Below are 27,976 nucleotides of genomic sequence, written 5' to 3' on the forward strand. Positions count from 1 at the left end.
TAGCCATAATAAAACCAAAATGTGCCTCTGACATACCCCACACTTTACAGGAAATCTCACAAGCACAAAGTCATGACAATACGGTGTCTCTCCTCCAACTGTCCCAAAAAACCAGAAAGGTCCAGGATAACCAAATCACATTTGAGGTCCACCAGGGGGTGTTATATCGCCGGGTTCCTGTCAAGAACAATGGAAATAAATTCCAACTGGTCGTTCCTCGGGCATTAATTCCTGGTTTCTTGCACTACGTACATGATAACCCGCTGGGAGGACATCTGGGACGGCTGAAAACCTTACTGAGGCTCTTGGAGGTGGCGTGGTGGCCAACTGTCCGTAAGGATGTCTGGGAGTATGTAAAAGGATGTGAAACATGTCAAAAATACAAACATGACAATACAAAACCCAGCGGTTTCCTACAGCATACACAAGTGACAGAACCAGGTCACACTTGGGGATGGATTTCATGGGACCTTTCCCGACCAGTAAGAAACGAAACGCTTACTTACTGGTGTTTGTGGATTATTACACCAAATGGGTAGAGATGTTCCCCTTCGAGACAGTAAGACCCCTAAGGTCGTAAAAATTCTAAGGAAGAAATCTTCACCCGTTGGGGGTGCCAAAGTACCTCATTTCCGACCGGGAGCCCAATTCACCTCCAATGTGCTCGCAGAGCTATGCAGGTCCTGGGGAAGCATCCAAAAGCTCACTACCAGCTATCATCCTCAGACAAACCTGACAGAAAGAGTAAACAGGACGTTAAAAACAATGATTAGCGCCATATGTGGGACAACATCATGATAGATGGGACCAGTGGTTGCCTGAATTAAGGTTTGCCATCAACAACGCACATCAGGAAACTACAGGTAGAGCACCTGCTGAATTAATGATGGGCAGACAGCTACACGGTCCACTAGAGAGGTTGATCCTCAAACCCCCCACTCCTGACCAAACTTCATATAATATAGTTGAAAGACAGACCATCATGGCAGAGGAGGTAAAGCACCGAGTAGGTGTACAACAATCTAGACAAGCTAGATACTATAATGCCCGACGAAAAGATGCGCAGTTCCAGCCGGGTGATCTAGTCTGGGTTAAAACTCACCCTCTCTCGTCTTCCTCCAATAAGTACTCTGCTAAGCTAGCGCCCAAGTGGGATGGTCCAGCTGAAGTAATAAAAAAATGGGGCCAATAAATTACACCGTTCGCTGGGGAGACCCATGTAAAACAGACATTATAAATGTGGTTAACCTGAAACGCTGGTACGGACGATCTCCTCCTATGCCGAAGGCTGGGGGGGGATCTATGTAGCGTGGCCACATAAGGGGAGGTTTTATATTAAGGTTTATGACTTTAAATGTGTGTCATTTATTCTTAATTGTTATATTGCTTTCCCCTGTTATCTGTCATTCCCCTCAGCTGTTGTGTGTTGTTCCCCAATCTCTGTTCACGCGAGATCTTCGTGTGAATTCATGTTACGTGTTTTCCTGCCACGTAAACAGGAAGACTTTCAGTTTCTATTTAAAGAACCGCTATGCCGGTGTTCGGGGCTCATTTGCGAGTACGCACTTCAAACCCGTTCATTCATAAATTGGAATACGCTGGTGACTGACCTGGGAGCGCTGAGACGCCGTTCCTCCTGGAGGTATTTCGTTTGGTTCGTAGCCAGGATTACCTTTTATCAGAGGACTTTGGGCATTCATCAATTCATCACTCCATCACTTGATCACGCTCACGGATCGATACAAACACCGGTGAGGCTGATCCGAACACTGTTGATATCTCTGTGCACTCTGGACTTCACTTTTACATGTATATACACTTTGTTTGTTATTATTGTAAATATTATTGGTTTGTTAATACACTTGGTTTATTGGTATTTCATCAGTGTTGCTATTTATTTTCTCCACATCATTTACTATCATTAGAAACGGTACGGAAGATCCCAAAATAGTGTAAACTCCACTTAATGGTATTGGAGAGTGTTACATGCAAGCGCTGCCCCGGGAGGAGGCAGACCCAGCCCCTTCGTTGCTGTGTCCGGTACGTGCTTTGCGTACCTACCTGGACCGCACGCAGAGCTTTAGACGCTCTGAGCAGCTCTTTGTATGCTTTGGGGGACAGTGGAAAGGAAATGCTGTCTCCAAACAGAGGCTTTCCCACTGGGTTGTAGATGCCATTTTGTTGGCTTATCACACCCAGGCTGTGCCCCCCCCTTGCGGGTCCAAACTCACTTGACAAGGAGTGTTGCGTCCTCGTGGGCACTGGCCAAGGATACCTCTCTGGCAGACATTTGTAGAGCAGCACCTTTACGAGGGACTACAATCTCAGGGTTGAGTCAGTTTCATCCCGCGTTTTCTCAGGTCCGAGCCAGTAGAACTCGGTAACACGCTGATGGGCTGGCCGGGTGAATCGCTTGCATATACGCCCTTTCCCTCGCTTGAGGTAAAACAGTGCATCTTTTTTACCAGGAGACTTCACTCAACGCGAATCCCTGGTCAATTCCTCCCTAGCCCTCATGGGTCCGCAGTTCGGCGGAAGAATCCACTGCGGGTACTCAGATCTACCCTGTACTGGAATAGGTGCTCCACAGAGTAGGGACTCCTACGCGGACTCCCCCTGTGTGTATTTTCCGCGATACGGTCCCCTTACGAGCAGACCCGCATTTTCCTTGGGTAAGTTTCGGCTGCCCCCCGGTTGCCGTGTGTAGCAACTCCACCCTCGCTGAGGCTGGATCTGCCACCGTGCCACTTCCACGTGTCGCCTAAAAACACATGTGATGTATTCACCACCGTACCTCCCCAGTTGGGCAGGGGTGGTCTCCGCAGGGTCTTTTCCCTCTTGAAAGAATGGGAAATTGGGTAAGACCCCCTTCCCTCAGTGCATGTAAGGTCCCCGGGTGTCTATTGCTCTATGCGAGAAACATAGAGAGAAAAGAGGCCCAGCCAGGCTTGGCCCGTTCCCAGGTTGGCAAGCGTTGCCTTGTTCCCCTGCCTAGGGTAACCAGAAGGATTCCGATGACTTTTTTGGGGCATTGGGGAAGGGTACATGCAGTCTGACACAGCTGGTGGTTTGGCACGTAACAAATACCTGCCCGCTCCTGTGTCAGCAGAACACGTACACGGCTCAGGGCATAGCGGATTTAAATTGGACCCCTAGTGTCGCTTCTCCGACACAACGTGGAGAGATCGACAGACGGGGAACGTCTAGGTTACCTGATGGAGGGAACGAGACGTTGTGTCTTCCCGGCCACGTCGCTGAGCCGAACCGCTGTAGTGGCCAGAACCAAAAATCCTGAATGAACTCTAGTATTTGCCTCGCCTTTGTACCCGTATGTCCGGGGGCGGGGTATGCAAATACTGACTGCCAACTTCTCATTGTCCTTTTTTCAATGGATCAGAGGTACATTCGGTGCTCAAGAGAGACCCCTAGTGTCGCTTCTCCGACAAAACGTCTCATTCCCTCCATCAGGGAACAGAGGTTACATCCGTAACCTAGACGTTTTTTGTTAAGTGTTTGTGCAGCATACCTGCTTTGTTGGGGAGTCATTTGATTTGTCTCTGTGCAGCAGCAGCATTTCCACATGCTTACTCAGTATGTATGTGATTTTCTACAAGTAGCAAGTCTCCGCACTTGTTCTACAGCAGAAGGAGCAGCATAGCAGATCTAGTCCTCCAAGACCAATATCCTAACAATATGCATTCACATGCTAAATCTTTCCTAGAGTTGGCAGTGGCATGACTGAAATTACTAAAGTTAAGCCATGCAACTCTGTGGTGTAAGCTGATAGGTTCTTTGAATTGTTATCTGTTAGCCAATCGTCTTATAGGCCTGTTGTAAAAAAGGTCCTTACTAGACATCACCTGCAACAATGGGCACAAACCCACCTTGGCTGGACAAGACAGGACTGGCAAAAAGTGCTCTTCACTGACGAGTTGCGGTTTTGTCTCACCAGGGGTGATGGTCATGAAACCTTATTTCTTTTTGCATTTGGCCCCCAGAAGAAAAAATGTGGACACCCCTGATATAGAGACTTTCTGTTCCCTGAACTACCATAAACAAAACCCTCATTTAGTCATATAGAAAAAAAATTATTGATGTCAAACTGGAAAATTACAAACAAAAATAAGATAAACATCTTTTAAAGTTACTAATACTATACATTAGATCGCCTACATCAAAAACACTAATTGTAAATTAAATTATTACAGCTTCGATGCTGGCATTTGTGGACAGGCAGTAGCTTGTTTTAGGTCCTATTTATCTGACTACCACTTTGTCTGTGAAAATGAGGAATTGTCAGATCAAGTTAAAGTTAAGTATGGAGCGCCACAGAGATCAGTTTTAGGGCATCTGCTTTTTTCCTTGTATATGATTCCCCTGGGAGACATTATCAGGAACCATGGCATTTTTTTCCCTGTTATGCCTAACTTTATATACCGATAATTAACTTGGGTGTTATATTAACAGCAATTTGTCCTTTGAAAATCAAATTTTCATTGTTTGTAGAACAGCATTCTTCCACCTCAGAAACATTGTTAAGACTGTTCCTGATGCTTAAAAAACGAATAGACTAGATTATTGTTATTCATTACTAGGAGGATATCCTGCAATAAATAAGCTTCAGTTAGCTCAAAATGCAGCTGTTATAGTGCTTACATGAACCAAGAAATATTATCATATCAGCCCTGTTTTATCATTGCTTAAATCACACTAAATGACATTCACTATGATCGCAAAACTCTGGCTTGTAAATAATACCTAGAATAATCCACAAAAAAGGTTGATACTTTTCAATTGACAGGTTGACAGTTTTCCTGGCATTGTTCAGGACTCAGATACACACTCACAGTTTAAATCTAGGCTAAAGACTAATTTCTTCAGCCAGGTATACACCTAATTTATCCTTTAATTAACAGTCATGCTGCATTGGTCAGGTCACATAAAAGGAAGCACTTCCCTAACTCTGCTTTTAATTGAATGGCATCTACGTTAATATTATTCTATTTGTTTTCCTGTGTCATTCTTGGAATAAATATCATGAGGTTACCAGAGCCTGCCAGATCCAGCTCCAGTCATGCACAATGTCCTACTCCAATCGCTATGGGTCGCTGATTGATGACTTCTAATTTCAGTCTACTATGATTGTGAATTAACTGCTGCCAAGCCCAACCATAAGTCATGAGATACAATCTCTGGCCACTGCCTGAACCTTGGACTTGAAAATGAACTGTCACAAGCTTCCAGCCAGACTGCGAGGCACCACACCGACTGCTGCCTACATCATCTTGGTCATAGGATGTACTACACTCTCTTAAAATGGAATACATAGACAATAAATGAATGCAGACTAAAGCCTTCATCAGCCAAATAACTAAGGACAGTGCATCTATGTGTACTTCCGCAGTTAATTTTGGATAGATTTTAAAGACACTTAATCATTATTTTTACAGTTCATTCATTATATTCATGCTGTTTAGCCAGAGGTGAACTGGCTCTCCAGTGAGCCTGGTCTCCCCCAAGGTAATTTTCTCCATAAACTAACATCTTATGGAGTTTTGCATTCCTTACCACAGTTGCTTTTGACTAGGCCTAAAGACAAATACGATTTTAAGGTGGAATTTACAATCATGTTAATCATTTAAACCACAGTTAAAACTGGATTTAACAGTATAAATGTTCAATAAGATGTAAAAAATTTACACAGATTGAACAATGTATGAATACAATCACTTAATCAGTCTTAAAGTGTCATGATATACTCTGTTTTTATAATGTTACTATCTTCCCTGAGGCCCACTGATAATGTCAGTAAAGTTTTTTTGCACCAAACAGATTATTTTCCACCCTGCCTCTAGCCCTCTTTCTGAAATGCTCAGTTCCCTGTCTGTCACATAGTGACACCAGGGGTTCATTCTTGAGAGCCCCAATCACCTTTGCTTTATTCAGAAAAGGCCAATGAAAATTGGCGAGTGGAATTTTATTGATCTCTGTCCTGGACATACGAGTATAAAAGGAGATGGCGTGCACCACTCATTCAGACTTGTTCTTCAGAGCTGAGCACACATATGTGTTCGTCCTGTCACCTCGTTATTTGCTGCTGGAATTACATCGCATATCAGCGGTCACCCCCACACGGTCGAGTGTTGTGTTTCCCCTGGGTGCTTCGGCAGCTGAATCTACAGGTTTAAAAAAGTGTATTTTCAAAAAAGTATATTTTCTCTAAAAGAGCTCGCACAAAACGATTGGCATCATTTTAAAGATGTCCTTTCGCCTATGTGCTACTGGGTGTGGCCGTTATCGTTCCCCACCGGATGGCCATGAAATCTGTCTTGCCAAGGCCATCCTTCTGCAGCGTCGGCCCCGGCTCCCCCACCATTGGAGCCCACACAACGGCCTCTGAGAAGAAGATCCGCCCCCAGGAAGGCGGCACCGCCTGTCCATCAACTGGCCACCAAGAACCCTGGACGGGCTTCGAAGTGGCCCTGAGACAGGCAACCAGGGACTATGTTGCTGAATCTGACTGGCCTGACCATGGTAAGCGTATAGGCTCCACTCCCACCCCGTGCCACCACGAGGTGAGTACCCTCACAACATCACTGGGTGCCTTCTGGGCCCGAGCACCCAGTTTGTCAGTAAAGGAGCAGGTTACTCACTTCCTGGGTCATTCTCTCTCCCTTCTGGCCCTGAATTTTTTCTGGTCAACGAGCGGGATACGAGTTTCTCATGTTCCCTTGTTCTCCATTGAAAGGAAGCCGGCAAACAGTCCACATGCCCGTCCCAGCCACCAGTCACCGGCCACCGTTGCAGGCTTGCGGGGCAGCACACTTCCCCAGACGATCTTCCCCATGGGGCGTCTGCTCTGCTTTGCTGCGAACCACTGTAGTAGTTTCTGCCAATTTCTGTGAAGAATCACTCTCAGATTCTTAGGTTTTGATTCCAGAATACTAGACTTTATTATTACAACCAACAAAGCCGAGTAATTCTGCAGAGCAACTAACCAACTCTGGGTTTTGTTCACTTAAATACATCTCCTCAAACAAGGTGGGGTTTATACTTTTTTAAACATGCATTATCTATCATCCTCTTCTTTGACTCTGGTCTGACCATATTAAGAAGTAACAGAACCACCTTTGGAAGAGATAAATTCTCCCAGTGGTCATGAGAGCCCACATGTAATGCTATTCCTGTTTCTGCACACACCTTCAAATGTCACACATATATGGAGCACACATTGCATTACGACCTCAGGCCTTCATGCACACACAGTAAACTGCATGTTTGCCTGTCAGATATAAATGTGGTACAAATCAACAATGTTTACATTGATTATACCTGATAAAATCTCCAACACCACCCACCCTGGCCGTGATGAAATCAATTGTCTCCATGGTACCATCAGTGCATAGACTGGGAGCCTGGTTAGCTATTTCCAGCCCGTCATGTTGGCTCATCTGGACGATCCGTCTCAGCTGTGCAATCCAGTTCACCAGACGGCCGCCCAGGTTCAGTGGCGTCCACTCCACCACGCTGGGAAGCAAGGATACCTTGGTCCTTTGGGCAGAGATCACCACCCTTCTAGTGAAGGGAGAAATAGAGCCTGTACCCTTAGCGAGACGAACAAGGGTTTTTACAGCCCTTTTATCGTGCCCACGAGAGGGGGTGGGTTGCGCCCAATTCTGGATCAACATGCCTTGAACAAAGCCTTTCACAGGCTTCTGTTCAAGATGTTGATGCAGAAGTGCATCCTGGTATCAGTACGACATCAAGTTTGGTTCGCTGCCATCGAATTGAATGACACAGACCCTTTCTTCAGTTTGCCTTCGAGGAACGAGCATACCAGTACATGGTCCTCCCTTTCAGTCTGTCCCTGTCTCCTCACATCTCTACCAAAGTCGCAGAGGCTGTCCTAGCCCTGCTAAGGGAGAAAGGCACTCACATCCTCTATTATCTTGTCGACTGGCTGATCCTAGCTCACTCGTGAGTTCTATTGTGAGAGCACTGGGATCTCGAGCTTCAGCCCCTCGACCGACTGGGGCTTCAGGACAACAGAGCATAGCTCTCCCTGGTGTACAGCATACTTTTCTCAGAATAGAGTTGGACTCGATCACCATGATGGCATGCCTTTACGAGTTAGCTTGCGCAATCGGTGCTGGCCTGTCTCAGAACCTTCAGGTGGAGAGTCGCGGTGCCATTGAAAAAATTTCAGAGGCTCCTGGGGCATATGGTATCCTCTGCAGCAGTACTCCCCCTTGGGATGATGCATATGAGACGGCTCCAGCACTGGCTACAGACTTGAGTCTCGAGGTGGGCATGGCGCCACAGCACCCAGTGTGTGACTATCATGCCACAGTGCCACCATACTTTCAGCCCTTGGTCAGATCTGGCATTTCTACAGGCAGGGATTCCCTTAGAGCAGGTCTTGAGGTGCGTTGTGGTCATGACAGATGACTCGAATTTAGGCTGGGGCACCACATGCAATGGGCAGAATGTATCGGGGCTCTGGAAAAGGCCCTGCCTGCAATGGCACATCAATTGCTGGCAGTATCACTGGCCCTGCGGAGGCTTTGGCCATTGATTCAGGCCAAGCACTTGTTGGTCCGGATGGACAACACAGCAACTGTGGCTTACATGAACCGCCAACTAACGACGCATGTCGCATCCTTTGGAGGAAGCAGATATTGAAGTCTCTGTGAACCACTCACCTCTCCTCACGCTCTCTGTCACCAGCGAATGCCTGGAGTTTGGGCTGACATACTCTCATGTGACCTTGAGATCCCGGACTGGTTACATGCCCAAAGTTCACACCACTCCCTTTTGGGATCAAGTGGTGAAACTGCAAGTGCTCCCTGCAGAGGAGAAAGACCCAGCCTTGTCATTGCCCTGTCCAGTTCGCGCCCGGCGCATATATCTGGACCGCACACAGAGCTTTAGATGCTTGGAGCAGCTCTTTGTCTGTTTTGGAGGAGGAGAAATCTGTCTCCAAACAGAGGCTGGCCCATTGGATTGTGGATGCCATTTATTTGGCTTACCAATCACAAAACCTGCATCCTCCTGGGCACTGGCAAGCAGTGCCTCTCTAACAGATATATGCAGAGTAGTGGGTCGGGTTGGGTATCGAATACCTTTGCGAGGTTCTACAACCTCCACATAGAACCAGTTTCGAACTGAGTGTTACGGGGTAACAACAAGTAGGCCGGGCAGCCTGTTGGGTGTATCGCTTGTATCAGCGCCTTTCTGCAATACAAGATTCGATTCAAATTATGTGTTTTGCAAATCATACATTACTACCATGGAGCCACTTGCAGCTTACAGATACAGCTGTACTTCTTTTTGCAGTTTACATTTGAGAAAGTAACAAAAAGTTCTGGAAAAATGCACCAGAGTAATAGTTTTGATTTTTATAGCACATCTTTTATTTTATTTGTGAAGTGAATCTTCAAAAGAAATCATGTGCTTGAGTCACTACATCAGAGGTCCTAAAACAGCATGAATTTCTCTGGTTTGCCTATACGCGACTATAGTATCTCACAGGAGAAGGATCATCTGTGCTGTGTCTTCACTTCCATTAGTAGTTGCCGCATCACATCGCTGCTTATTTGCACAATGTTAAACTTTGTTGTGTCACTAAGCACATTGCCAAGAATCACTGTTGCTCATGTTGCCTCAAATTGCCAACTCCCGTTAAAAAATGTATGACTGTCAGTTGCTTTGATCCAAGATGGCGGCACGGTAGCATGCAGCGGCCACTCCGGATCCACAATGGTGCTATTTTTGTTAAAAAAGCCCGACTTTTGCAACACATGGACATCGGAGCAACCGGTGTTCATGTCTACCATCGCCAGACACTACTGAAATATAAGACTCATGCAAAAACCAAGCTGCATGATGACCTGCAGGAGGCGCTAAGCGTACTCGGCTTGCTGCGGAGAGCAGGCCTCCAGCCCTCGGCGTCGCCTGATGCCGGTGGCCGGGGGAGAGGACGTCGTAAGCGGTGTGCGAGAAAGCGGAAGCGTGGAAAGAGGGCGGGTGTCCATGCTAGGCTAAAAACAAACCCTAGCCGGCCGGCTCTCCCGTTTATCCTGCTCTCAAATGTTTGCTCCCTGGACAATAAACTGGACTATATCCGACTCCAGCAGGCTACGCAGCGTGAGTTTAGAGACTGCTGCGTCTTTGTTTTCACGGAGACGTGGCTCAGCGACAGAGTTCCGGATGCCGCCATTCAGCTAGACGGGCTCGCCTCGTTTCGTGCCGACAGAAATACAGCTCTCTGCAGTAAGACTCGCGGTGGTGGCTTGTGTGTTTACATCAACACGAATGGTGCAAGAACTCTATGCTAGTCTCTAGTTACTGTTCATCGCTGTTGGAGCTTGTGACTGTTAGATGCAGACCTTTTTATCTACCACGGAATTCACCACTGTTTGCATAACCGAGTTTACATTCCCCCAGCGCTAACGCTAAGGAAGCGCTCTGTGAACTGTATGGGGCTATGAGCTGAACTGCAGAACGCTCACCCCGACGGACTGTTTATTGTCGCCGGAGATTTCAACCATGCAAATCTCAAGACAGCGCTCCTAAATTCCATCAGTATGTGGACTTTGCAACGAGAGGGCTAACGCGCTTGATCTTGTTTACACAAACATCCCAGGCGCTGCACGGGCAGAGCCCCGCCCCCACCTCGGCTACTCAGACCACATCTCTGTTATGTTAATTCCAGCATACAGACCGCTCAGTCAGACGCACAAAACCGCTTCAGAAGCAGGTGAAAACCTGGCCAGCAGGAGCCATCTCTGCTCTTCAGGACTGTTTTGAGTGTACTGACTGGCACATGTTCAGGGAGGCTGCAACATATGGCGTATTCTACCAACTTGGAGGAATACACAGCATCAGTGACCAGCTACATCAGCAAGTGCATTGATGATGTCACTTTCTCCAAGACCATCACCACACGCTCCAACCAGAAGCCATGGATGACTGCGGAGGTCGCGACGCTGCTGAGGACCCGAGACTCCGCCTTCAGAGCAGGCGATAAGGCAGCCCTAAGAACAGCTAGGGCCAAACTGTCACGGGCAATCAGAGAGGCAAAGCGCGCACACGCCCAGAGAATCCACAGTCACTTCCAGGACAACGGTGACACGCGGCGCATGTGGCAGGGCATCCAGGCCATCACCAACTACAGGACAACATCAGTTGCCTGTGACAAAGATGCCTCCCTTCCAGATGCGCTGAACGACTTCTACGCCGGTTTGAAGTGCAGAATGACGTGATGGCGAGGAAGTCCACCCTCCTCCCAACGCACCAGGTGCTCTGTCTTACCACGGCAGATGTGAGGAAAACTCTACGTAGAGTCAACCCACGGAAGGCTGCTGGACCAGACAACATTCCTGGCAGAGTGCTCAGAGGATGTGCAGACCAGCTAGCAGATGTTCTTACCGACATCTTCAACATCTCTCTGAGCAGCGCCGTTGTTCCAACGTGCTTCAAGGCCACCACCATCATCCCCATGCCAAAGAAGTCTTCAGTGTCCTGCCTCAATGACTACCGTCCCGTCGCACTTACACCCATCATCATGAAGTGCTTCGAGAGGCTCGTCATGAGGCAGATTAAGACCCAGCTGCCCCCTCACTAGACCCACTGCAGTTTGTGTATCGCTCAAACCGCTCAACGGATCGATGCCATCACCACAGCCCTCCATCTGGCCCTCACCCACCTAGACAATAAGGACTCATACGTTCGAATGCTGGTCATAGATTTCAGCTCAGCATTCAACACAATCATTCCCCAGCACCTGATTGGAAAGCTGAACCTGCTGGGCCTGGACACCTCCCTCTGCAACTGGATCCTGGACTTCCTGACTGGGAGACCTCAGTCAGTCCGGATCGGGAACAGCATCTCCACCACCACCACACTGAGCACTGGGGCCCCCCAGGGCCATGTGCTCAGTCCACTGCTGTTCACTCTGCTGACTCACGACTGTGCAGCAATGCACAGCTCGAATCACATCATCAAGTTCGCCGATGACACGACCGTGGTGGGTCTCATCAGCAAGAACAACGAGTCAGCATACAGAGAGGAGGTGCAGCGGCTGACGAACTGGTGTAGAGCCAACAACCTGTCCCTGAATGTCGACAAAACAAAAGAGATGGTTGTTGACTTTAGGAGAGCACAAGGTGAACACACTCGCTGAACATCGACGGCTCCTCTGTGGAGATCGCCAAAGCACCAAATTCCTTGGTGTTCACTTGGCGGAGAACCTCACCTGGTCCCTCAACACCAGCTCTATCACCAAGAAAGCCCAGCAGCGTCTCTACTTCCTTCAAAGGCTGAGGAAAGCACATCTCCCAACCCCCATCCTCACTACATTCTATAGAGGGACTATTGAGAGCATCCTGAGCAGCTGCATCACTGCCTGGTTTGGGACTTGCACCGTTTCGGACAGCAAAGCCCTGCAGAGGATAGTGAGGACAGCTGAGAAGATCATTGGGGTCTCTCTTCCCTCCATCAAAGACATTTACAAAAACACTGTATCCATGAAAGCAACCAGCATTGTGGACGACCCCACACACCCCTCACACAAACTCTTTTCCCTTCCTCCCGTCTGGCAAGAGGTACCGAAGCATTCGGGCCCTCACGGCCAGACTGTGTAACAGCTTCTTCCCCCAAGCCATCAGACTCCTCAATACTCAGAGACTGGTTTGACACACATGTGTCCTGAGTTGCACTTTAATTACTGTCACTTTATAACTGTCTGCTACCTCAATAACTGCTGTGTGCATAGAACATTATCTCATAGTATGTTATGTTTACATTTTTAGAAACTCATCTTTTTGCACTACTGAGTACTGGTCGGCACTGCACTGTCTATTGTCCTGTTCATTGTCAGTAATTTGTTGTACTGTCCTGTACTTTTTGCACGTTTGCACGTGCACTTTATATAGGTATATATAGGTAGTTTATATAGGTATTTTATTTCATTGTGTAGTCTCATGTGGTCCTATGTTGGTCCTTTGTTGTTTTTATGTAGCACCATGGTCCTGGAGGAACGTTGTCTCGTTTTGCTGTGTACTGTACTAACTGTATATGGTTGAAACGACAATAAAAACCACTTGACTTGACTTGACTTGACTTGCTTTGTATCTGCAAATCAATGTATTTCTGAACAGGGTTTTAGTAACAAAATCTTGTTTTTTCTCTATTTAGATTGCTGAGATGGCCTGGAACCATACCGACTTCCTTGTCTCCTATCCTCTCGTTAAAATCCCACCATCCTCCCCTCCCATTGCCCTTGTACCACTCTCCTCTCCCAGTCAATTTCTTAACATGTCAATCAACATTCCCTTGAACACCAGCAATGGAAAGGCGAGTGTTAACGACACAATAATAAGCAACAGCGGTGGAGCAGTAACTGGTGCTGTGATCCTTGGCCTTGTTTTTTTCCTTGGTGTCCCCGGCAACCTTTTTATTGTCTGGAGCATCCTGGCTCGAGCCCGCCGCCGTTCTATCACAACCCTGTTGATCCTAAACCTAGCCTATGCAGATGGATTCATCATGCTCCTGACACCCTTTTTCATTGTGTATTTAGTTAAACGCAGCTGGATTTTTGGCCTTGCGCTGTGCAAAATTCTCTTCTACCTTTGTTGTGCCAACATGTATGCTTCAATATTTTTAATAATGCTAATGAGTCTGCACAGGCTTGTTGCTATAGTGTGGCCAAAACGTGCTGGTGCCCTAACAGAAAGAAGGATGGTCATGAGGGCACTGGTGGTATTGTGGGTTCTTGCTCTGGGACTCTCAATGCCCCCTTTGGTTTTCAGGACTACCGCAGAGAATCCCAAAGAGCCACAGAGTCTTCCGTGTGAGTGTAAACACTCAAAACGACAATATGTGAGTTACAACTGTTGCTAAAAATGCTAAAGCTTTTTAACCCAATCCAACTGATTACTTCAGACTTGTTTTCATAGCTCCTTGATCTTCATGATTCTCTAACAAATTCTAGAGCCTTACAGAAGCAAGTGTATTTATATTGAGATAATTTGACAATGAATACTTATGCACAGGGGTGTAAATAGTACTTAGAAATTGTATTTAAAGCAGTTAAACCACGTTTTAAAGCAGTTAATTTTGACGGTTTTAGCAAGTTCAACTCACACAGATCAAGTGGAGAAATGCCCAACACACTCCATATCTAATATCTTCTATTTACAGATTATCAAGATGTTTCTTCTTCTGTTTGTATCTCGCACTGTTAATATCTTGCAGTATAATTTTTATCATCATATTTTTGTCAACAGTATGCTTTAATAAATTAATTTAATAATCTTCATGATGCACCTTTTTCGACTCATCTTCATTATCGTTGGTGAAATCAATAAACCCTTCGCCAACAAACATTTTCATTATTGATTTAGTTTTCAACAAGATTAATAATGTAAAAACAATAGTCTTATATTGAACTCGAATAAGCAGTATCGTCATGGTTACTGTTGTAACCTCCATTCCCCGATGGAAGGAACGAGACGTTTTGTCGATTGTAGTGACAAAAGGGGTCTCTTCTGAGAGCCTCACGTACCTCTGAACTTGAACTTGAGAAAAGGCCAATTTCAAGTTGGCAGACAGAATTTGCATGCCCCGCCCCCGGACATATGGGTATAAAGGGAGCTGACGAGCAAATGCCAGACAGGTTTTCACTGAGGAGCCGAGAATACGGTTACGGCGTATTACAGTGGTAGGGATAGTGACTTGGCAAGGGGTAGCCCGTGGCTCTGCAGATATCTGCTAGGGAGGTTGCCATGGGCCAGAGCCCACGAGGATGCCACACTTCTCGTAGAGTGTGCACGAACCTGCAAGGGGGGGAACGGCCTGGGTGTGATATGCTAGAGGATTAACAACCCAATGAGCTAACCTCTGTTTGGAGATGGCGTTCCCTTTCTGCAGACAAAGAGCTGCTCAGAGCATCTAGATCCCTGCGAGCAGTCCATATGGGTATGCAAAGCACATACCAGTGCTGCCTCCCAGGGCAGATTTGCTTGCAGGTTCAGGACCTAAACCCTGAAGGGGGGTCTTAGGAACCTTGGGCATGTAGCCCGGTCGTGGTCTTAGGATGAAGTGAGCATCTGCCGGACCGAACTCCAGGCAAGTGCCGCTGACAGAGAACGCTTGCAGGCCCTCAACCCTCTTGATGGATGTGAGCGCAAGCTTCAAGGAGAGGGCTTTGAGCTTGACAGAATCCAGCGGCTCGAAGGGGGTCTCTCAAGACCTGAGAGGACCACTGAGAGATCCCAGGAGGGGAACAGGCTTGGCCGGGATGGGTTCAACCTCCGGGCGCCTCTTAAGGAACCTGATAATCAAGTCATGCTTACCAAGGGACTTGCCATCTACTGCGTCATGGTGGGCTGCGATAGCATCGACACACACCTTCAAGGTAGAGGGGGACAGCCTCCCCTCCAGCCTCTCCTGCAGGAATGAAGCACTGACTGAACTGCGCATCTCTGTGTCTTCAGATCTGGAAGAACACCAATTTTCCAACAGACACCACTTGAGGGCGTAAAGCTGCCTGGTAGAGGGAGCTCTGGGTTGGTTGATTGTGTCTATGACTGCAGGAGGTAGACCACTTAAGTCTTCCGCATCCCGTCCAGGGGCCAGCTGTAGAGATTCTAGAGGTCTGGACGCAGGTGCCAGAAGGTTCCCCGTCCCTGAGAAAAGAGGTCCTTCCTCAGGGGAATTTGCCAGGGAGGCGCTGTCGCAAGGAGTGTGAGATCCGAGAACCTGGTCCGGGTGGGCCAATAAGGAGCCACCAAGGTGACCTGTTCCTCATCCTCCTTTGCACAGCACCAGTGCAAAAATGCTCACTGGGGGAAATGCATACTTGCGCAGCCCCCGGGCCAGCTGTGTGCCAGCGTGTCTGTGCCGAGAGGGGCCTCCGTTAGGGAGTACCAGAGCGGGCTGTGAGACTTGTCTTGGGAGGCAAAGAGATCTATCTGTGCCCTACCGAAGAGGCCCCAAATCAGCTGGACCACCTGGGGTGGAGCCTCCACTCTCCGCTGAGTGAGACCTGTCACTACAGTGCATCCGCCGTCATGTTGCGGTCGCCAGGGATATGAGTGGCGAGCAGCAACCTGAGTCACGTCTAACTCCAAAGGAGGAGATGGCGGGTCCCAGACTCGGGACTCGAGTCTGAAGCCAGTGCTGGAGCGGTCTCATATGCATCAACCTGAGCGGCGTGACCGCGGCCGAGGATGCCATATGCCCCAGGAGCCTCTGGAACTGTTTGAGAGGAACCGTTGTGCTTGGCTTGAAGCGAGCCGTCAGAAGTGGAGAGAAATCGACCGCATCCAGGAACTACACCGCGGCGGACGGGCATCTTTAAAAAGACGCGTCCTGAAAAGGATGTTCAGCGCTCACTTGTGTATGTTGCTCTTTTACCAGAAAACAAACACTTTTAGAGGAAAATAAACTCTTTTATAAGAGAAGCGTTGTCGAAGCACCCAGCGGCAGCATCTGCGCAGCGTGTAGAGAGGAGAAAGCCACTGGAATGTCAGATTCAACAGAAAGCTCTCTTGCAGAGGTGGGTGAAGCAGTCGTGTGTCACACAGCTCGCTGATCACACAACCGTTCGGCTCTGAAGAAAAAATGTGTCTGGCATTCGCTCGCCCCCTCCCTTTTTACCCGTGTGTTCGGGGGCGGGGCATGCAAATTCTGTCTGCCAATTGAAATTGGCATTGAGAAATGAAAATGTTCTCAAGTTCTCAAGGCTCTCAGAAGAGACCCCTTGTGTCACTACAATCGACACAACGTCAAGTGAGTGACAGAAGGGGAACACAAGTTTCACCACTTAAATTGATAAGTATAATACAATACAAACATTAATAGTCCATAAAACACTTGAAAAACCATAATAAAATATAGGTAACTGGTGGTGTTTCAGGAGAGTTCCCTGTTCTCTATGTAAATGTACTTTGAGTGTAGTGTCAGAAAAGTGTAAAATTCATTCATTCAAAATATGTAAATAGGAATGTTGTTTATCTTCATCAAATCAAGTAAAATATAATTTTTAAATGTTTAATCATATAAAATAATTATATCAATATGAAAATAGCATGTTATGACTCCAGCTCTAAATATCTTTCAGTGACTATCACAAATAGATAACCTTAAATCATGAGATTCATCTGCCAGAGCATTTAGTGTCAAAACACCATGAACGTAATGTATTCTTTTACAAATTGCTTGCAATTTAAAATTTCAATCACAGATGTCACTAGAAAGCACAACGTTACATAGTGCAGCTATAAGTAATAAAAAGTAAAAAGGAACATTTTTCCTAGCCAGAATGAAATCAAGAGAGGAGATTGTGTGAGAGATGATGTTGTTAAATTCGAATGGTTTATTAAGTCGCCTTTTTACTGTCTCTGACGACTGTTATATTTCTGCCCACCTGGTCAAAGAATCATGTTACCATAACAACATTTTTGCAAAATGATTTTTATGTGGCCTGTTGTATGTAATACAGCAATTTCCTTTTGAAATGATCACTAGACGTGCTAAAACATCCATGAATTTTAACCCCTTTCACTCAAATCACAAGTAAAACGGCAGATTATCAGTTCATAAACACTAACTTTTCACTCTTTTCCTCACACAATGTTTATTTTATGACACACTGGTGGCCAAAAGTTTGGAATAATATACAGATTTTGCAGTTTCGGATGGAAATTGGTACTTTAATTCGCCAAAGTGGCATTCAACTGATCACAAAGTATAGTCAGGATATTACTGATGTAAAAACAGCACCATCACTATTTGAAAAAGTAATTGTTTGATCAAATCTAGACAGGCCCCATTTCCAGCAGCCATCACTCCAACACCTTATCCTTGGGTAATCATGCTAAATGGCTAATTTGGTACTTGAAAATCACTTGCCATTATATCAAACACTGTTGAAAGCTATTTGGTTCATTAAATTAAGCTTAACATTGTATTTGTATTTGTTTTAGAGTTGCCACATTATGCAATAGGCTGGCATGTGTTAAGGTCAATATTAGTCATAAATGGCAAAAAAAAGAAACAGCTTTCTCTAGAAATCATTAGTCAATCATTGTTTTGTTCAATGAAGGCTATACAATGCTTAAAGATTTCATACAAAGGTGTACACTACAGTCTGGACAACTGGCTCTAACAAGGAGAGAAAAAGATATTGAAGGCCCAGATGTACAACTAAACAAGAGGATAAGTACATCAGAGTCTCCAGTTTGAGAAAAAGATGCCTCACATGTCCTCAGTTGACAGCTTCATTGAATTCTACCTACCTGTTTCATGTACAACAGTAAAGACTCAAGGGTGCAGGCCTTATGGGAAGAATTGCAAAGAAAAAGCCACATTTGAAACAAAAAACTAAAATAAAAGACTAGAGTGGGCAAAGAAACACAGACATTAGACAACAGATAATTGGAAAAGAGTGTTATGGATCTTAACCCCATTGAGCCAACAAGACAACCACATCTATGGCAAGTGCTTCAGGATGCATGGGGTGAAATGTGACATGAGTATCAGGACAAACAAGCAGCAAGAAGTTCTGAAAAAAAAAATCAAATTGTAATTATTCATGTTAATAATATCCTGACTGTACATTGTGATCAGTTGAATACCACTTTGGTGAATAAAATTACCAATTTATTTCCATAGGAGCAAAATCTTTTCATTATTCCAAACTTTTGGCCACCAGTGTATAAACACATTTACTATAGCGCATGACTTATATTAACATTTGCATTACATAACCAACTTCATTTACAAGCTTGTTTAAGTGTGATCAAATTGCACGGAAGCTCAACTAATAGTGTGTTGCACTTGTGATGTAAAGGACTGGGGTACGAGTTCTGAAGGGAATGCAAGTCGACACATGATAAAAAGTGTCATAGAAGGACTACAAAATGACATGTTTACATCAGAAATCACATTTGCTTTTTCTGACACTATCGGTTAGTTTTGGTTTAAGGTTTAGGGTAGAGAGGTTAGTTTTGTTGATTTAAATCTTGATAGAACATTTACCTTAAAAACGTAATCTGTTCAGGAGAACATTTCACTTGCATTTAGCACTACGCAGTGGACATTTCTCTTCGGAAATGTAAGCACAGCATAGTGCTAGCAGGAAGACTAGCAGCTGTACATCATCGCACCATTAGCTAGGTAACTCCTAGCCAATCACATGTAAGCCATTGCTTCATAAGTCTGCTCACAATCTATCACACTGCTGTTTCAGTATGCTAACATGGCAACTTCCACCACCCCACCACCACCAGTTGAGTCCCGTCCAGCACAGGGTTAGGCTCCTCACCCCTGCCTCCTATCTCCACTTTACACCCCTGCTTATGCACCCAACAATAAATCATATGGTAATACTCCCAATTAAATCAGTTTACTTTTTGGTTGTAACACTACAAAATGTAAGGGAGGAGAAAGCTCATTTACAATGGCATCAACAGGTAAAGTAACATATGATATAAGGTATGTTCTATATGTATAATTAACCTTAAAAAACCTAATACAATTATTGAACACATTTCAAAGTCTCATTATATGGGTATATTTCTTTTTCTGCCATGCTATCACATCTTGACCTCTCTCTTTCATATGTGTTTAGGTGGCACTGCAGTACTGTCTGGAAACGGTGCTGGGCTTCTTGTTGCCGTACGGGGTGATCATAGGTAGTTACACATGTATCCTGCGCAGAATTCGCAAGACCAGGTTTCGTAGGCGCATCCGCAGTGAGAGACTCATCCTGGTGATTGTCATCACCTTTGGCCTCTTCTGGCTGCCTTACCATATCATAAACATGGTGCAGGTGTGTTTGTGTTTTACACCTATAATCTACCAACAAAAAGAAATATCGCTTATCAGGGTAGTCTCAACTTTACTGTAGTGACTTCTTGTAAATCTAATCTCACCTCAGTTCGGAGGAGTCTGTCATAGGCTTGGCAGTCTTTGGATATTATCGTGTGTGTTTAGCTGCAATACGTTTTATTACAATTATAAATACATTGATTTAGTTACATTATAATATATGGAACTGATTTACTACAGGTTTGCATGTAAAAAAAAGAAGAAGTGCAAACTTGATTGCATGCACAAAAAAGATCTGAGCTGATTTTCCAATGTAGTCTTCTAAGGATTTGGTTCGTTCAGATATGCAAAATAGCACATCTTAATAATTTTTGCATTTCCCTGAAATGAAAATGCAATTTTGAGGCATGCCTCCAAATGTGCATAATAAAGGCTGGTGTCAGTGCAAATGAATCAAATTGCACCTGCAAAATGATTTATCAAGCCTGAAAGTCATGGAAACTGCAAGAGCTAATTAATACGAATGAAAGCCAGGTATTAATCTGATATGCACTGTGCATCATGTTGTCATTGTGGCATAACAGAGACTGCGAGAATAGAGAATACATAAAACGACTATAACTCTTAGATACACCACGGTGTAAATAGCATTCTGCCAGACAGTGCAGCTATTTTCACCCCAATAGTGTACTGGAACCAAAGAAATATACAACAAACGTGGCATGGGTGTAAAGACGGTGTGTATGTGTAGTGTTGTCCTAGCGACCCTGGTTCGATTCCACCTTTTGTCCAGTTTTTTTACCATCCGATTTCCTGTTTCCACTCTTAATGTTTACTTAAATACTACTTAAAATAATAAATACAAATTAATATAAAGGTTGATTTAATTGCAGTGATTTGATCACGGTGAATGCTGGGGAGTGCAAAGAAGAGTTTGATCCGGAGGTGGGGTCTCTCGATTGCACTTGTTCCCTTCCTTACTCCCATGGCTCAGCATCACTTGTGTGTAGATTGCACACTGTATTACTATAGTAATATTGTAGTAACTATGTTTTTGGCAGAAACCATAGTTTAAACCATAGTTTAATGCAATTAACCATGATTTTACTAAAGTAAAATGGTGGTAATAAATTAAACATGGTTAATTGTGTGGTTACTATAATTTAACTCAGAATACAGTGGTGAAACTATGGTTACTGTAGTAAACCCAAGGATATTTTTTCTAAGTGAAGGTTAAGGTTAGGTTTAGGGTTAGGGCCTGTTGTAGGGTGTCTTTGAGATTTGAAATAAACACAATAAACTTGTTAGTATTTAAATATGGGTGTAAATAGCATATACCATTATTTGCACCAAGGTAGCATCTGGCAATATTTTAAGTGGCGGTTCATACAGTGCTCAAATTAAGTGGGCCGGTTGGTGTGCATCAATACACTGAACAAGTGTGTCTGACTCCCACGAAACAAGCATGAAATGCTAGTTCCTCTGTGTCTCTCACAAATGCAACTTTAACATGGTCATGATGTATGGGGGTTTGAAAATCAGATTATGTTTTAGTATACATCAGCAGTGCGATGGCTGAACATGGATATACAACTGTATTTTCTTCTTTCTAAATGACAAATTAGCTCTGCTTCATTCATAAACATTTCAAGTTGAGTGTTATGGTATTCTCATCAACTAATATTACACTTTTAGCAGGTATTTTTATAGCAAGGATTTTATGACAATATCATATCATTCTATAAATAAACATTTATATTAATAAATGCTGTACTGAATAAAAATAGTGAAAAAATATATATTTTATGAGTATAATTTGTGTGCGCATTTGGTGCAATTGGCACATGTAAAAGCGTCCTTTTGGAGGGTTTGTCTAAAATATTTGCAAGTAGGGACTGAAAAATAAAGGTTCTTCATTTCAGTTTGTTCTGAGCAATAACATTTCAATAACATGAAACTTTTTCCATTCTGGTTAAAACATTCTGCAGACTCCTTTCTAAATAGTAACTGTTTAGAACAAAATAAAAGAATGGTGTAAAGGGATCAATGGAAAGGAGGAGGCGAGAACCGGCTTGATAATATAAATAATAGTTTATAATAATAAACTGAAACTTTAACAGACAAACACACATGACGGACATGTCCGTAAACGATCTCTCTCTCTCTCTCCCGCACGATCCTCTGCAGTCGACCTTTATCCCTCTCGGGAGGCTTGATTAGCCTAATACGGGACCAGGTGTATAGGATCACGACCCGGCCCCGCCCTCCACCCTGCCACATTTCTCCCTTGTTCTCTCAGGCTGGGGAGCCCCCAGCATGACGTACACCCCCCCGGGGGAGGGCATGCCCTAAACCCGTCTGCCAGCAGGTCATCCCCGTCTACCTGGACGAGGGAGGGGACAAGGGGAGGGAAACAGAAATAATTAAACTGGGGGGGGGGGACTTCCTGTAACAGTGTAGTACCCCCCAAAAAACACTGTAAAATTTAAAAGAGAGGGAAAAGGCCAATGCAGAGCAGCAGTGAGAGAGAGAGATGAAAAAAAAAAAAATACTCGCCGGTTCTCCTATATATCACATAGATCACTACTCCACCCTCTCAGGCAGACGACAGCCGCTTCTCCCCGGGCAGGCCGGAGTCAGACTCACGACCCCCGGCGGAAAGAACGGCCCTCTGCGTTCTCGGCGACTCGGGGAGACACTTCCCTCCTCCCCTCGCGGATGCCGGTCTTCCATCGACCCCTCCGCATTTCTGGAGATGGCAGGGATCTCCTCCGCCCCTGGCAGCGGCTCCATCGCTCCAGGCGGTCGGGGAGTCCAGTCCCCACTCGCTTCGCGGATGGAGGCCGTTCACCGCGTCCGGGCGGTCGGTCTACTCCCTCCCCCGGTGGATGGCAGCGGCGCGCCCCTGGGTGGACGGCAGTGTCGAGGACTCCGCGACGTGCATCCCTCCTCCTTCCTGGGCTTCGGCACCAGTGTATAGGGATCAATGGAAAGGAGGAGGCGAGAACCGGCTTGATAATATAAATAATAGTTTTAATAATAAACTGAATCTTTAACAGGCAAACACACATGACGGATATGTCCGTAAACGATCTCTCTCTCTCCCGCACAATCCTCTGCAGTTGACAGTTGGTGTGTAGGATCACGACCCGGCCCCGCCCTCCGCCCTGCAATAATAAAAAAAATAAAACATTTAGTCACAGGATCTGTGCTAAGGGTGGGTGATGGTTGCAGGGTTGCCAGATATTGCAAGAGAAACAAGCAATGTGGTCTGGAAAAACAAGCCTTTTTTCTATAAGCCTCACCAAAATAAGTGTTGTTTGATAGATTGCACCAACAAATTAGTACCCTTTTTTGGGGTATATTAGTATATCAGGATCTACATATCAATATTAATATTTTAGATTTACAATCACTAACCCTAAACCTAAAAAATATAAAACATTTAACAGGCAGGTAAAATTAGCCACAATCATTTAAGTTACATTACAGTATATTATAAATATTTTTGAGCACTTAAGGCCGACCTACTCCTAAACCTAACAAATTCTTGTAATTATTTTATTTTATTGATTCTTACAATTAAAGAAAAGAAAAAACATATAGAATCAACATTTAAATCCCACAACCACCCCTCCCCCTCCCAATTCCCAACCCCGCCCTGACCCCAAACAAACATCCCTGTGGTCACACATGAGTATTTACACACTAGCAATATATATATACATATATAATCATACACATTTAAAACTATACTACTCTCTCAACCACCCACCCAAAGAGCCGTCCAAAAACTCAAAATAGTTGCCACATCTCCCAACAAACAAATCAAAGTTAACACGTCTTCCAAATGGCACCTCCTCAAAAGCCGCCGCCCTCCACATCTCTGTGCACCACTCCCGAAATGGGGGGTGCTCCAGCTGACATCCAACCGCTCAAAATAATCTGCCTGGCAATCATTACACTGGTCAGAACCCAATTTTTATGTGTCCATTCCCCACATCGATAACCGCCCCATCGCCCAAAATACAGAGTCTGAGGCAAAACGAAACCCAAGTGCTCAACACGTCACACACATATCTCTGAAACTTCAACCAGAATTCCTGGATCTCAACCTGGTCTCCATCCTCCATTTGGCATCGCCAGCATGTGGGTGTTTCCTTAAGACCAAGCCTATACAATCTAGAGGGGGTCCAATAAAATCTATGTAAAATCTTGAATTGCATTAGGTGCATCTCTAGATGCAGACTTGATGTTTTTAGAATCCTAGCCCACTCTCCCTTCTCCAATACCAAGTTTAAATCTCACATAATCTCGATAGATAGGGAGTACTACACTGATGCCTCATGACCTTTTCCAAAAGCAATAATCACCATTCCCAGAGTATCTGCCACTTTAGGGGGTGTATGCTACTCATAAATATAGTACAGAGCAGGTGGCGCAGTTGTAAATACCTATAAAACTGAGATCTGGCTATCCCAAAATGTTGAACCAAATTTTCAAAAGATTTCAACACTCCACTCTCATATAGGTCACCGAGCGTATTAACCTCCCTCTCATATAGGTCACCGAGCGTATTAACCTCCCTCCCTTCTCGTCTACTCTGACCAGAATACATTTTAATATTCCCTTCCAACTCCACGAGTTCCTGTGCTTAGGATTTTTGGATGAATGAGGCATACTTTAAGATCCTTCCCCTAAGAACTGCCTTAAATGCCTCCCAAGCTACGACCACAGAGGATACTGAGGTCCAGTTGGTCTCCATATAGACATTGATTTCAGCCTTTAGCATTTGTTGGAACTGAGGATTTTGCAAAAGGGACACATTAAAGTGCCAACTATATGATCTCTTTTTCTCTGTATGTGGCAACAGATCTAAACTCACCAGGGCACGATCTGAGACTACAATGGTTTCAATTGAACAATCAACAACAGATGAAATTAGTTACTTAGATATAAAAAAAAATGTATTCTAGAAAAAATCTTACAGACTGATTAAAAAAATGTATGGTCCCTACCAGATTCAAAAGTCTCCAAATATCTGTAAGACCAAGATTTTTACACATCCTGTGAAGCGTCAAATTTACTCTTGGGGGCTTACACACTTTTGCTTCACTATGATCAAGGACTGAGTCCATCAAATGATTAAAGTCTCCTCCCAATATTATATCATAAAGGGGTGCCAGCGGCTTGCAACATCCCTTCAAGATCTATAAAAAAGCCTTGATCTGATGATTAAGGCTTTTTTATAGATCTTGAATGTGATGTGTTAGGTGCGAAAATATTTGCCAAAATCAATATTTGCCCCTGAATTTCTGCAAAAACAATAATGACTCTTCCTAATTTATCTTTAATCTGTTTGAGACTTTTAAATTGTAGATGCTTACTTATCAGTGTAATGACTCCCCTTCTCTTACTTGAGCCCGCATTAAAGAAAACATGCCCACCCCATGTCTCAAATTTTTCAGCTTCCTGCGGGAAATATGCGTTTCTTGAAGAAACACTATATCATATTTCTTACGTTTAAGAAAAGAAATAACATTCCTTCTTTTTATGGGGTGCCCCAGACCATTCACATTACACGTGGAGAGAGACAATCCATTCATATTAACATTTGACATTTTTACATATTAAATGAATTGTGTGTCAAAAACAAAATTATAAAGACCACATTCCTAGATTAGAACAACAAACAAACCCAGAAATTCCCCCAGAACAAAAATAAACAAAAAACTTTTGCATTAACCCTGTGCATGACAGTGCAAACAGTCCATGCATACAATGAGAGCCCCCATGACACTTATGCCATCGGCTTGTTTAATACAAGCTTGTGTTTCTATAAAAATGTTGTGAGACCGGTTTACACAACAGAAAATAATCAATAAAACAAACTCCAGCCAAAGTGAGGCATAAGCAAAAAGAGCATGTAGATTTATCCACATAAATGTCCCGAAGGTGTGTTCCTCCACAAAACAAGGTCCAGGCACTAGCGGAACCAGCATTAAAAAAAAGGCTGTTCAGTTTCCTCAGATGGTCAAGTAAATATTCAGTGAGGCCCACTCGGCTGTCACACGAGAGCAACAAATGCTCCAATCACTCCAATGTTTGCAAGAAATATTACACAAAACAAACTGCATCCTATAAGAGGCATAAGCACAAAGAATGTGCAGATACATCCATAAACTGTGGTTCAGTGAGTCAGGTCCACTCGGCTGCATCGAGAGTTTCACACAATGACTTACTCATTCCATTGACTTTTCGAAGGACATCGCTTGCTGTGGGCATGTCAATATTTTGCAGCCATCTTTAGTATCTATTCTCAATTTTGCTGGGAGCATCAGTGCAAAAGCGGCCTTCCATTGATGTAAGAGGCTTCCGTCTGGCCACTCTACCATACAGGCCTGATTGGTGGAGTGCTGCAGAGATGGTTGTTTCTCCCCTCTCCACAGAGAAACGCTGGAGCTCTGTCAGAGTGACCATCGGGTTCTTGGTCACCTCCCTGACTACGGCCCTTCTCCCCCGATCGCTCAGTTTGGCCGAGCGGCCAGCTCTAAGAGTCCTGGTGGTTCCAAACTTCTTCCATTTATGGATGATGGAGGCCACTGTGCTCATTGGGACCTTCAATGCAGCAGAAATGTTTCTGTACCCTTCCCCAGATCTGTGCCTCGATACAATCCTGTCTCAGAGGTCTACAGACAATTCCTTGGACTTCATGGCTTGGTTTGTGCTCTGACATGCACTGTTATCTGTGGGATCTTATATAGAGAGGTGTGTGCCTTTCCAAATTATGTCCAATCAACTGAATTTGCCACAGTGGTGCTGGTGGTGGTGTAGTGGCCTAAAGCACTAAACTGTTAAGCAGAAGGTTGTCGGTTCAATCCCCACAGCCACCACCATTGTGTCCTTGAGCAAGACACTTAACTCCAGGTTGCTCCGGGGGTTGTCCCTGTAATAAGGGTACTGTAAGTCGCTTTGGATAAAAACGTCTGCCAAATGCATAAATGTAAATGTAAATTTTGAGTGTCATGGCAAAGGCTGTGAATACTTATGTGTGTAACGATTGAGGACTGAGCCTGACAAAGGTTGAGGATCCAAGTGCAGTTAACTTTATTTAAACGAATGGAAACAAACAGAGATGAACAAACAAAACTACCACGATGGGCAAAAATGAAAACAAAACACGAAAACACTGGAACTGGGAACACAGGCAACAAAACACGAAAACACTGAAACTGGGAACACAGGTATGGGAATGAACATCACCTACATACAACCACGTTCACAAACAATCAACGAAAGACAGGGACTAAACCAAAAACCAGGATATATATACATACATGAACATAGAACTAAGGGGCCAATGAACAAACAGAACACCAAACAAGATAACGAGGGAAGCAAATGGCAAACTTAACGAGGGCAGGTGAAATCAATGAACAGTGAACACAAGGGCTGACAGGAAGACTATGGAGGTACAAGGGTGACAAAAGTGAAAACTATGGAATAACAAAAGTGACAAAATTACAAACAAAGGGCAACAGTGAGACAAGACAGGGAAACCGTTACATAGCCCCCCCCTCAAGGATCGGATACCAGACGATCAACAAAAACAAAAACGGGAAGAACAAATGACCAATGACTGGGGGCACAAAGGGCAGACAGACAGTCCGGGGGGCAACGAGGGGCAGACAGGCAGTCCAGGGGGCAACAAGGGGCAGACAGGCAGTCCGGGGGGCAACGAGGGGCAGACAGGCAGTCCACGGGGGGCAAAGAGGGACACGGAGACGGACCAAGGAGGGCGAGAGGGAAGATAAGCAGTCTCTGGGGGTGTGTGCTTGGAACCAGGTCGGGTGGCCTGGGGAGCTTCCACCGGGTAGGGGCGGGTTTAGGTGGACTGAGAGATGGCTGCAGAGCAGGGGCCGGTTCAGGGCACCTGGGAGGTGGCCACAGGACAGAGGCCGGTTTAGATGGCCCGGGAGCTGGCCACTTGGCAAGGACAGGGACCGGGTCAGGGGGCCTGGGAGGAGGCCAGGGACTGGGTCAGGGGGCCTGGGAAGAGGCCACAGTACTGGGACCGGGTCAGGGGCCCTGGGAGAAGGCCACACTAAGGGGACAGGTTTGAGTGGCCCGGGAGCTGGCC

The 27,976-nt window shown here is 45.1% G+C and overlaps 1 protein-coding gene across 1 annotated transcript in view; it reads left to right on the top strand.

Annotated features, from left to right (window-relative positions):
* ltb4r2a (leukotriene B4 receptor 2a) overlaps window positions 1–27,976 on the top strand; it is a 69,368-nt gene that overhangs the window by 31,127 nt on the left and 10,265 nt on the right. The window contains exons 2-3 of the mRNA XM_052136933.1: window positions 13,198–13,881; window positions 19,637–19,837. Coding sequence (XP_051992893.1) covers window positions 13,207–13,881; window positions 19,637–19,837 — 876 coding nt within the window. The 5' untranslated portion in view covers window positions 13,198–13,206. The remainder of the gene's footprint in view (window positions 1–13,197; window positions 13,882–19,636; window positions 19,838–27,976) is intronic.

This window comes from Xyrauchen texanus, chromosome 1 (genome assembly GCF_025860055.1).
Source record: "Xyrauchen texanus isolate HMW12.3.18 chromosome 1, RBS_HiC_50CHRs, whole genome shotgun sequence".
Classification (NCBI taxonomy): Eukaryota; Metazoa; Chordata; class Actinopteri; order Cypriniformes; family Catostomidae; genus Xyrauchen; species Xyrauchen texanus.